General features: G+C 37.9%; 1 protein-coding gene across 14 annotated transcripts in view; it reads left to right on the forward strand.

Moving 5' to 3' along the window:
• The window catches only part of zdhhc5a (zDHHC palmitoyltransferase 5a), a 42,721-nt gene that overhangs the window by 23,790 nt on the left and 5,907 nt on the right, over window positions 1-13,024 (forward strand). For 2 of the 14 annotated variants that reach the window (XM_087236275.1, NM_001039640.1), the window contains 6 exon segments: window positions 1,279-1,381; window positions 1,767-1,858; window positions 1,944-2,070; window positions 6,591-6,708; window positions 8,228-8,340; window positions 11,403-12,262. In XM_087236275.1, the coding sequence (XP_087092401.1) occupies window positions 1,279-1,381; window positions 1,767-1,858; window positions 1,944-2,070; window positions 6,591-6,708; window positions 8,228-8,340; window positions 11,403-12,262 (1,413 nt within the window). 14 annotated transcript variants of the gene reach the window in all.

The raw sequence follows: 13,024 nt of genomic DNA on the forward strand, positions 1-13,024 counted from the left end.
CTGCTATCTTTACTAGAGTCAAACATTTCTTTACAACCTAAAAAGGCATCTCTGGATATCTCTCTCTTTTTTGGATATAGAATAAAGCCATTGCACTGTTCAGGTTCATAGTATGCATGGATGTTGATATACAAGCAATTTATTTTTTAAATGTTTACTTAATGGTGGGGCTGACACCAGTAGCTTTTGATGTGGAGGGTCATTTTGCTGCTGGAGATACTGTTGCCCTAAAAAACTAAATGAAATAGTCGTAAAAACACGTAAAACAAAAGTATATGTATCGTAGGAACGGTAGAACGCATTTTAGTGGTTTTAAAATTGTGGCTTTTTCAAACCGTGGTAAACCTTGAAACTGGTTATCATCCCGCGCTGCCTTGTTACTTGGCTTTGTATGTTGCCTTAAGGGCCAATCACATTGAATGTGTATTTGCACTCTGAGAATGCAAGGTGCACCGTACTGCTTTTTTTTGTTGGCAAAAAAAAAAGAAGTGTGCTGCACTTTTTATGTTGCTGGGCAACGACTGAATCAGTCATGTGTTGTGCGCGAGTGTTGCTGTTGATATTTTATAATTCAACATTTTATAATAATGTTGTAACAGCTCTGGTTAACTTTAAAAAGCGACCACAAGTATCTCTTTTGTCTTTAAATGTCTCCATAGTTATCTTGACAACACAAACACTCCTGTCACCTCAAATCGGGTTTCTGTTGAGGTGACAGCAGTGTTTGTTTTGTCGAGACAATAACAGATACTTTTAAATGTCTCGTGAAGTGCTTTGAAATGTGCATTTTTATTTAATGTTTGACGTAATCCTTTTTAAAACAAACAGCCAATAGCGTTAAGTTTTTCTCACAGCTCTGCCAGTGAGAGTGGTTGAGCTCAAGTGCATCAAATGTGAAGTATCTTGAAGGGGACGGGGCATACCAGAGACCTTTTGATTGGTTGAGATTTGATGAGAAACTGAAATGTGATGTGAATAAAACCTTTAATCCATTTAGTTGGAAGTGACAAATTGCAAGCTTTACAGATGTTTTATATCATCTAAACGAACAATACTAATAAAAAAAACTAAAACATTTTATTTTAATTGCATGGGACCTTTAAGGACAAAGTAGAGACTTTTGGTGTGAACAAACATTATCAAAATCATGAGGCGCTCATAAGCAGCACGCTTAACACTCCAGCCATTAGTAAACCATTAAAAAAGGCATCTTTTAATACAAAAATTGCGTTCGGTGTTATTTAAGATCTTAATTGTTCTTCCTTGACTGTGTGTCAGTATGGCCGTCATGTGTGTTGCTGGGCTTTTTTTCATCCCAGTAGCAGGCCTCACTGGTTTCCATGTGGTTCTGGTGGCAAGAGGCAGAACCACCAACGAGCAGGTCAGGAAGGCTTGTGTCCTGGGCCATCATAATCTTTCATGGCCGTGTTTGTTTTTGTTTTCCTGTCAATAATCATGTCTCTGGTGGTGAATTGGGATTTAAATCCCTATTAAGCAGTTTTATAATCCTCCAAAAAATATGCCCTTCTCCCAGCCCTCCTCCTTTAGATTGTAATCTCATCGTAATCCTCTTTTAAATCGGTTTCCTGCTTTCTTCCTCTTTATGTGTCGTCCACATGTGCACACTCTTGTCCTTTTAAGCAAATTATTCAAATTATTATTAAGTCACTTGTCTTTAGTTTTTTTTTTTTTTTAAAGACTAATTTTATTTCACAAATACCTTATGAAGTAACTACTAAATGTACTGTTGAATGTGTTTTTTGTAGGTGACAGGGAAGTTTAGGGGAGGTGTAAACCCCTTCACAAATGGCTGCTTGAGGAACGTTTCGCATGTTCTCTGCAGCTCCCAGGCACCCAGGTCTTTATCTACATTCAAAACTTTGACCTACATGTTATATTTTCTGCTTCAGGGTTTAAAACAGTGTTGTGTTTTGATCTGATAGGTATCTGGGTAGAAAGAGGAAGGCTCAGACTGTGTCTGTTCAGCCTCCTTTCCTCAGACCGCAGCTTACCGAGGCTCAACTTGCAGCTAAGGTACTTGACAACGGAATCCAGGGAGACCTGCACCGGGTAAGGAAATAATCCCATTTTACTTCTATTCTTTACTGCTCTGTCTGTTTTTGTCCAACATTCTCCTTTGGGACGGTTTAATAAACGACAGGGAGTTTTTAATTGTTTTTTCCAGACTTTAAAAAAGCCATGAAAAAATAATGGACCAGTTTCTCGTATATATGGTCATCATTTTGTTTATTATTGATAAATCAAACAAACAGAATTACAAATTGTTTAAAGGATTTATTAAACAGTCTGTTTCTGGTAGTGATGGGAAGTTCAGATCATTTTACTGACCTTTGAATCTCGTTGATTGAGATGAACTAACCTTTTTTCAAGTAATTTCATTTATTTCATTTAATTTGCCAAAATATTATTAGAATGTTACAAGTTGCTTTTAAACGCATCTACAGCTGCACCAAATGTTGGTGCACACTACAAACAAGACAGAACTCACCATCTACAAAATTAGTTTCATCACATCATTTTTTGCTGGATTCAAGGACATGTTGGGCTTTCAGGAAATGAGCGAGCTGATGCAGCTGCTAAAGATGCTTTGAAGCAAGTTGTGAACAAATGCCAAATTCCTCCATCAGAGATGAAACCTTTTATCATCATTTACATTTTAAATAAGTGGCAAGAGGAGTGGGATGCATTGGAAAATGATAAATTACATGAAATCCAACCTGAAAGCTCACACACAACTTTAAGACATTTTAAGACTTGACTTGATCAAGTGATTTTTACAAGATGTCGTATTGGGCATACAAGATTAACTCACGCCTTTTTACTTCTAGATGAAGATCAAACTCAATGTTTGTGCTGAAAAACTCCCCTTACTGTTAAACACATTTTACTGGACTGTCCTGCTTTTAATGATTCCAGAAGACCTTTTTATGAAATGAATTCTCTTAAGGACATTTTTAGCAACATGACTCAATTTTTTGAATTCTTATTACAAAAAAACGTATTTATTTTGTGTATTTATTTTTTGTTGTTCTTAATTGTTTATTTAATATTGAAATGTTCTTGCCATGAAAATAGCCTTGGTTGCTGACATGGTTATAAATAAAAAAAATACATTATAAAAAAAAATACATTACAAGACAGAACTAGAATACTATAAGAAAGAGAAAATTATCATTTATTGTTTACCTGTTTTTTTTTTTTTGTTTTTTGTCTGATTATTTCAGCTCACTTCATCTAACAGGTCACACTGACTTTCCCTTTTAAGCTTAGTCAATGCACACAGTCTGAGCCGAAAGGAGCCATGATAGGTTCACCTTTCAAGGCATCTGGTTTTTCATTGTGACAGCATTTAAAGAAGAGAGATGACTCAAAATCAGAGGACTCGAGAAATGAAATATTTTTCCAGCTCTAAATGCATATAATTGGCTTCTGTCTTTCACGTGATGAATGAACGACTCAGGCCCGATAGAGGACTAATCTTCTCCACGTGCACAAATGTGCACATGCGCAAATGAACGAATCGCTCCCAGAAAGGACTTCCCGTTTTCGAGTCATACAAAAGATTTGTTCAAAATGAACAAATGGTTTAAGAACGACCCATCACTAGTTTCTGGGGAGAAAAGGCCTGATTTGCCTTTCAGCAACCTAAAGCCTTAAATATTATAAATCAGAGCTTGAGCATGTTCATATAATGCAAAAATACATACATTTTCCTCAGTGTATTTGTTTTTCCAATCCAATTATCTACACATTCTTAATTCAGGATTCATTTACTGTATTTTCCGCTACTATTATCAATACTCACATAACTTTTTAATTCATCTTCTCCCACAAAACCCTCAAAGCCCTCATCTTCTGTGTCTGAATTGAACAGCTGAGCAATTTCGCCATCAGACATGCCAGTTTTCCTCTCCTCATTGTCTGAGTCAGTCTCATTGCCAGGTGGCTGTTTGGCAATTATGCCTGCTTTCACCAAAGCTCGGACAACAATTGAACCAGATATTTTAGCCCATGCATCCACAAACCTTTCACATATGGTGGCGTAACTCGACTGGCGCTGCCTATCAGTCTTAGTAAAGGTGTGTTCACAGCGTTTATCATACATCATTCCCATGAAACTCGCAACTTCACTTTAAATGCCCCGTTTACACCAATGTCCAGCGCTTCTTTTGTTAATCGCTGCCAGCATACTTGCGTTGTGTACGTATTACATCCCTGTGTCGGCGGGAAATGCTCCAAAGGTCAATTAAGTGGAGGGCTTACCAAAGTCGCAGAACAATATTCTTACAGATTTTGGAACACACGTAAGGATTATCAGGCAAACGGCTGATTTTTGACAAAATTTAAGGCACTTAGGTTTGCCTTAAAGGGTGGAAAGTACGGTACTTGAAGCAAGTCAGTCTGAAAAATTGCTAAACTGAATAACTCTCAGCCAATGGATCAAGAAAAAAAAAAACAGACAAAAATTTTACTTGTTTTTCAGTCTGATCATAAGCTAGAGTTAAAGTAGTTTCTTTATTCTTGTGTTTTGTAATAGGTATTCATTGTGTAGCCTATAAATTTACATTTAGAACACTTACTGACAGTTTTCTTTACTTTGTCTTATAAATGTCTGAAATGTTTGTTTATCAAACGAGTTTTACCTGGCCTTTACATTGGCTGGATATGACAACTGAATTCATTAATTAGCATTAACTCTTCCCAATGAGTCAAAATCTCTAGGTCACACTATTGTTTTGCAAGCTACTGGTTCAAATTCCCCTTCTCTTGCAGACTATGCTGAAAAATATATATATTTATATCTGTTTGTGCTGTTTACTTTGTGATTGAGGACGGCTGACACAGACAGACTTCCATTAATACGGCTGAATCGTAGCCTTGCTTTTAAACTGTCAGAAATACTTTGTTGTTCCATAATGAAAGGTTGTATTCTGAAAAGTCACGTGATTTACGTTCTTCAACTACAGGAACTTTCTATCTGTTTGGAACACTTCATTACATGCTTTGGACATTTTTTTAAAGATTGCAACCAGGAGTTACGAGAAAATTCGTCAGCTTTTTGGCAATGCGTGTATTTTTGCATTAATGGTTTCTTAAATGAAAGGCTTGGAGCTTACTGAGTTATTTAGAGAGCGAGGGAGATGTCCAGTGTGCCAGGGAGAGCTGTTTGATAAATGTGCACAAATGAAAGGAACAGATTTAACAAAATGTTCATTCACTTCTCAACCATTAGCTTCAGAAGTCCTGGTCTAATCCCTATAATAAGGTTGCTCAATCTTCTGCCTTGATACCAAGACCCTAGTAAACAGCAGCGCAGGGGTGTGCCAGCTTTAAACGGTTACTCGTGGAAAGTTGGCACGTTAGAGCTAGGGAAAGAGCCTAAAGTGTATTCATGTCACCCCACCCGTCAACACATTGGCCTGTGCCAAGGGTAGTGTGGTGTACCAATAGAGTAAACATGTGCTGTAGTACCAAAATATTTACAATATATCACTTAAAGCAATGGTTTACCCAAAAGTATTTATTCTGTCATCATTTACTTCATTTACTTCTTCAAAGCCTAGTTGAGTTTCATTATTCTGTTAAACACAAAAGAAGATATTTTGAAAAATGCTGGTTGGTGGGACCCATTGACTTGTATAGTAGGAAATACAATTATTACAGAAGTCACTATAAATGACAAAATAAAATTCAGTAAAAGTAGATGGGTCCCATCAACCAGTATTCTTCGAAAAACATGTATGTTCAAGAGAAGAAAGAAACTCATGAAGGTTTGAAACCACATCAGGCAGGATAAATGATTGAATATTTTGGGGGTGAAATATGTTTCTATACTCAGCTGTTTCCATACAAAGTGACCATTAAACTTGTGCACAGATTTGAAGTATTACATAAAACATAAGCAGATAAAGCCCTGTTTCCATCCTATGTGTTCAAGTTAATAAAATCCTCACTTCTTAGCAATTGGTATAAAAAATGTATAATATGAATGGATATTTTTGCATTTGAAAAGGAATTGTCTCATTTGATGCATCATAAATGGCTTATGCCTTGCACTGCATATGAGATCCCGTGCAATGAAATTGATTTGTCCAATCTGAAGTCTTGTGTGTGTTTTGTTGTGCATGGAAGGATTTATTCAGTGAATTTACATCAGTTTTTATATGTGAACTTGAAATTTGCGTATTTTTATAATATATTTGTAACATTATTTGTGTATCTTGCCACATTTTTACACAGTAAAACAAATATTTTATACATATTAAATTGTGAATAAGAATTCTGGGAGTTGAAGCAGCTATTGTGTTGCAGACTTTCTCCAAAGAATATAAATAGATAGTGGTTCTGTCATTTTGCTAACAAATTCCACACTAAATCAATAGCAGTTCATGCTAAGTTCCCCTTTAAGCCTCTAAACCTAAATCTTTTATTAAGCCTGTTGAAAAAAAGATTGCATTAGTGTATTTGTTTAAATTAGTCAAGCTTTAAATGAATGTTTACAACTTTTTTGTCTGTTTATTTGCTTAAATTACAACTTGTTTTTGTTCCTCTGTCTTGCGATGTTTCAGTCTAAGAGCAGTTTGGAGATGATGGAGAGTCAGTCTGCTGATGCCGAGCCTCCACCTCCACCTAAACCGGAGCTCAGATACCCGGGATTGTCACGAGGACCTGCCGGACACTCTGAGGGTTAGAGAAAACCAGCATGACAAACCATTAATACCAGTCTGATTTATTTATATACAGCACTGCACAAAAGCCAACATTAAATCTGTTGTTTTGCTGATGGAATAATGGATATATGTGACCCTTTACCACAAAACCAGTCATAAGTGTCATTTTGTGTGAGATTTATACAGGGTGAATAAATGATCTTTTAGTTGATGTGTGGTTTATTTGGATAGGAGTTAGGTTAGAATTTAAATAATTTTGGTTTAATTGTTGCGTGTAAACTGTTGGAGAGACGCTGTTTTACCCAATTTGATCTGCATGTTTTTAGCAATATTGTCTGAATTGATGCAATTGTGAATGTTGAAAAGTACATATAGGTTTTAGTCCATTATGCCATTCCTTCTGGAAAGGACTTCAGTGGTAATAGTTTTAATTTTTAGCATGATAACGATCTGCTAATTGCAGTGAAATCCAATTTGGAGAAAGAAAACGGCTGATGAAAGACAGAGAGTCATGAAATGACCTCCACAGGGTCAAGATCTGAATATTATAGAGGCTGTATGAGATCATCTAGACAGAAAAAGAAAGAAATGACTTTGTAAACCTAAAGAAGAATTCTGGAAAGTGCTAAAAATGCCTGATATTGCACAGCACATTATTTCAGAAAATGTCAGATGACATTAAATGACATTTAAGCTGTGCTTGGTGCTAAGGCACATTTAAAAAAGACTTTGTTCGCAACGGAAATGTTGGGCTGTCACTGTTTTGGGTTTTTTGTACATACTTTCTGTTTGTTTTTAATAAAAAGACTGTTTTTTTATATTTTGTACCAAAGTCTTAGACCAACAAAGCTGGTATAGTGCTTAGGACTTTTGCACAGTGCTGTATATGTAGTCTTAAACATTTATTAATCATGTTTCCATATTCATCTTTTAATTGGTGTTCGTCCACAGTTTCAAAATGAAACCGCAGCGATGTTGTTGTTATAGAATGTTAAATTGTGATTTAGTCTTGTCTCCTTTTTAATATTCAGTTAAATAGGATTTTAGATTTTATATTTAACTAAAGAAGTATGATATTGCACTTGCTTAAATTCAGTATTTGTGATCGCAAAATCCAGCCAAGTATTGTGATTTGTGTGTCAACTGAAAGCTGGTAAAATAATCTTTCCATTAATGTATGATTGGTTAGGATAGAACAATGTTTAGCAGAAAAAACATCTATTTGAATGTCTGGAATCTAAGTGTTCAAAAGCAAAATGCAAATATTTAGTAGATCACCTTTAAAACTGTTCAAATTAATATAATATGCATATTACTAATCTAAAAATGATATATTTATGGTAGGAAGTGTACAAAATATCTTCATGGAACATTTTTACTTGATTTTGTAATGTTTTTTGCTCAAAAGAATGTAAAATTTTGACCCATACGATGTATTTTCGTGCAATTTAAGACTGGCTTTGTGGTCCATGTTTACATACGTGTGTATTTTAAACTCTGTATCTGATCTTCCTTTGTTTGTTTGTTTTGTGCAGAGAGTAGTCTGTTGAATAAAGCTCCACCCACCCCCACCATGTTCAAATACAGGCCTACATACAGCAGTCCGGGCAAGAATCACACTGCCCTCACTCATGCCTATGCCAATCAGGTAAATCTTCTGCCTGCTCATGTATGTGTTGTTTACACAGAGTCCAGAGCTCTACATGTTCACTCATCCTCTATGGTGGTGATTCACTGCATTTAATGAGTTGATGTGTCATCATTCACATTCTTTTGCATGACTGTAATTATTGTTTCCTTTATACCACATATTTTTTTCTTTTTCCTATAACATTTTGTTCAATTCATTTAAATTGTTTTTCCCCTTCCAATTTGGTTCATTCAGTGGCATTCAGTTGAACAGTATCAGTAAGTTTACACTGTACTTTTTCCCCCCTGTGTGTCTGTTTTTATGTGTCATTGGTCTTCTCTTTACTCTAATTTTATCTCTTTTTTAAATGTACACATGCATTAATTTCAATTTAAATGTCTTGTGATGCTCCTAGTATTTATTTAATCAGGTAGTGATTATATGCTCATTTTGATATTTAAAAATGATAAAATATTTAAAGATGTTGACTGCTTTCCCAAAAGGCTACAGCTTATATAAAGAAACATTTGGAACTGGCAAATATGGTCATTCTGAAAACAAGATGATGAATATAATTTGTTTAATTATACTCAACACATGTAGCTTTGGAGGTTTGTCAGTTTTGGCTGTACACCATTAGACTGAGATAGATTAGATAAAAAACATCTTCCAATTTTGATTGATTCTGAAAGACCTGAGGCTTTGTGCGTAAAGTTCTAAAGGTCACATTTTGACAGTGATTTGCTGACACAAAACAGCCACAAATGTCAATTTAAAGATTAATATCTATCTCTTTGCTCTTGTTGATTTGGCTTCCACCACTCAGATGCAAAATCAACCGTGAACTACTGTAAAATCTTTTAGTTGTGATTATAGTCATGTAGTTAAGCCTTATAAACCCTTTTAAAGACTTAACATGTAGTTCACTCGCAAAGAATATGATAATCGTTTGCTTAATCTAAACCGGAGATGCCTAAACTAGGGCCTTAAGCACAAAGTTGGCCCATGCTAACCTTTGATTTGGCCCGCCATCCCATCTCAGAAGAGAGTAAGAATGATGAGGATTGTTTCGAAATTTTCAATTCAAATTTAATGTCACCCTTTGTATGTTTGTTTTAATGTTAAAATCTAACTGAAATTAAATGTTTTAATTAAATGATGTAAATTATTCAGATTTTGTTTAAATGGACATACTGTTCCGACAATGCAGAGACTTCGGTGAGCAAATTAAGTCAAAGGCAGATTCTGCTTGACTTATGTATTCATCGTTGAACTCCACTGTGTAATAAATGTGATTGTTTTTTTTTTTAATTGCAATAAGTTCTCATTTATTTCCCAGAGATGGGTTGTAGCTGGAAGGGCATCCGCTGCGTAAAAACTTGCTGGATAAGTTGGCGGTTCATTCCGCTGTGGCGACCCCGGATTAATAAAGGGATTAAGCCGACAAGAAAATGAATGAATGAGTTCTCATTTAAGACGTTATACTGCATTAGATAATACAATTAAAAGTAATGTTTTCTATTTTTTTTAAATATTAAGAAAAAAAATAGCAATGGAAATTACCCATGGCAACTTTAATGTAATGTAGTTTGGTATATTTATCTTTGCCTCATGGCTCTCAATGATATTTGGTTTTTGGCCCCATCATACAAAAAAGTTTGGGCACCTCTGATCTAAACTTTAAGCACAGCCTCCTAAACAGGGAAACAGTCAGTCCCTTTGATCTGTCTGCTGGGATTTAGAATCACATTTACAAGGTTCTGTTTTGATCGTGTTTAGTAGCTAAAAACAAACTGAAAATAACATTTCATAATGTATTTCTGCTCATAAATATGTACCTGTGAGTTAAATAGATTATACAATGCACAGATCATCTGTAGTTGGCTTTAATCAGATGTATGGTTTTAAGTTATGAAGCCGGCATGGTCAAATGTCCGTAGCTTACCTGCTATATATGAGGCCCCAGGGCTGTTCCAACTGCCAGTAAAAACCACAAAGCAAGAAAAGATAACTGATGGGACTTTTACCTTTGTGATGTACCTTGTATATTTAAACACAAGCAAAATTTCTATTCATTTAAAACTCATGTGAGAAACGACCATGTTTTGCCCTTCCAAGTGCTTCCAAGTTTGTTGCCAATATCTCAGTGTTTCCTGCTTTTCCAAGCTTATCCTCTCTGTCTGTCAAATGCTGTAATGCTGGCTCTTTATTTTAGCAATAGAAAACTTTCCCAAATCATTGTCCCCAGTAGCCCACATGGTCCTTACCATAGGGCTTTCCCTTGATGTCCCTTTTGGGGCGTTCACACCAGATGCAGCTTGCGCGAATAAATTACGGTATTCATGCATGTAGACACTGAGTTTACACGCTTCATTTGCACATCAAATTCACTTCACAATAGACAGATTTGTGCCATGAGAGGTGCATCTGTCTGCTTAGTGGCTTCAGTTTTAATGCTAAGGACTGAGATAGATTTTATTGATAGACTAGCTGTGCTTCATATGCTTTAGGAAGGCTGAAAAACAGCATAGATTTGTTCGGGCTGTCTTTGGATCCATTAGATCTTTTAGAGATCCACCCTGCTCTGTGAGTTCATTAACTCCTCCAGAAGCTTTGCCTGGGAAATTCCACCCCAGGACACCAACTACAGATGCTCCGTCATAATCACACCCCTACTAAAGCAAGCTTCTGATTGGTAAATGCGCCTCGTTCAGATTTTTCAACGCAAGTGATTCGCACAAATCACATGTTACGTTTGTCAAATGCCTGAAAGGCTCAGTTTGGGATGTGCTATTCGCTTAATTTGCCTCATTTGTGCGAATAGCGCAGCAAGATATCTGATCTCGTCTTGACTTTACGTTTAAATCATTCACGCTCGAGTCTTCATCTGCGTCTGATGTGAACATGCCATTACAAATTAGCTCTCAGATTTCCCTTGTATCTTTATAAACTCCTCTGCTTGCGTTCTCTCTCTCTCTCTCTCTCTCTCTCTGTGTGCGTCTCTTTCTCTCTGTCTCTCGCTCTCTCTGTAGATGAGTCGTGGGGACAGTCTTAAAGAGTCCTCTTCCTCTCTCCTGCAGTCCAGTCAGCAGCCCGGCTATCGCTCTGAGCCCAGTCTGGATGGGCGCGAGGGGGGAGGAGCAGAGCGAAGCGGGGCCGAGCGAACAGGTGGGGGCCCTGGAGGACCTCCAGGCTCAGGAATCCCAGGCTACTCCCTAGGAGGTCGCTCATATCCCTCCTTTTCTGATCCTACAGTGCTCGCCGAAAGAGCCTCGCGCTCTTCCAGCGTTCGCTCCACACACAACGCCCCGCCATCCGAAGCCACCACCTCCACCAGCTACAAGAGCTTAGCCAATCAGACTCCGCCGCAGGCTGCGAGGAACGGTAGCCTGTCCTACGATAGTCTCCTCACACCTTCCGAAAGCCCCGATTTTGAATCGGCAGCACCAGAGATGTCTCCGGGTCGCCCACGAACGCCTGTAGTTGGATATAGCTCCCCCTTCCTGTCAGCACAAATTGCCCATCAGAGGGAGGCAGAGCTCCACCAGCCGGTGGCCTCTAGCTCCGCCCTCATGGCCTCTCCTCAGCATGCAGTGTTTCTCCGTGGTTCCGGTTCTCCACCCGTTCCCCCTGAGCGCGAGCGGGAGCGCCTGCTGCACGATTCGCAAGCTCAGCACCATCACCACCACCACCATCATCACCACCACCATCGGCCGCCCCGCTTCTCTCGACCCCCTCTGCTCTCTGACTCGGGCCCCCCTCAGCCTTCATACCCCTACCGCACCCGCTCCACCGACACCACCCACCCGCCACGCTCGCCGCACCCCCCGCCGCTGGGCAAGTCTCTGTCGTACTCTAGCGCTGCCGCTGCAGAGATGCAGTACCGCCTGGTCCGCAAAGCCTCGGCCTCGGTTGCGGGAGGGGGCATTCAGGCGCCAAAGTGAGTAACTTCCCCTCCAGCTTACGACGCTCTGCGCAGCCTGCTGCCTCCTTCCTCCTACTCTTCCTCCTCCTCCTCCCAGACTCCTGTGAGTGCCTCTCTTTCACTTCTTTCTTCCTGACGTTTTCTTTCTCGCACAACTCATTGTGTCTAGGCAGATCTCCAGTGATTCTTATGCTCTCATCAGCTGCTTTCTGCTACCTTGTTTCTTTGTGTTGATTGTTACCAAAGTGCTTTAACATTAATTTGTTGAATATATTGTTATAACAGCTTATGAACAGACAATATTGGTACAATACCCTTTTTTATTAAAAGGGATAGTTCACCTACATTATTTTATTTACTCAGCCCCTGAGCTGAATCTAAACGTTTATGGGTTTCCTTTCTCTCCTGAACACAAAAAAAAAGATGTTCTGAAGAATGTTGGAGACTAGTAGCTTTCACATTCATAGCAGGAAAACTAGATACTATGGCAAGGCAAGTTTTTTTTTATATATAGCACATTTTATACACAGTGGCAATTCAAAGTGCTTTACATTAACAGGAATAAAAGAGACAAATTTAAGAAAATTAAAACAAATAATAAAGGTGATTATAAACCGATTAAAATGTGTTAAAACAAGTTATAAAAGAATGAAAAAGAAAAGAAAGACATTTAGATGTCAATGGCTGCCCGTTTTCTATATTCTTCTAATACAACCATAAAAAAACCAACCTCCAAACTCAAACAGTTTTAGAACAAGTGGAGCATAAGAGATTTTT

The sequence above is a fragment of the Danio rerio genome, chromosome 1, assembly GCF_052040795.2.
Source record: "Danio rerio strain M-AB ecotype USA chromosome 1, GRCz13ab, whole genome shotgun sequence".
Taxonomy (NCBI): Eukaryota; Metazoa; Chordata; class Actinopteri; order Cypriniformes; family Danionidae; genus Danio; species Danio rerio.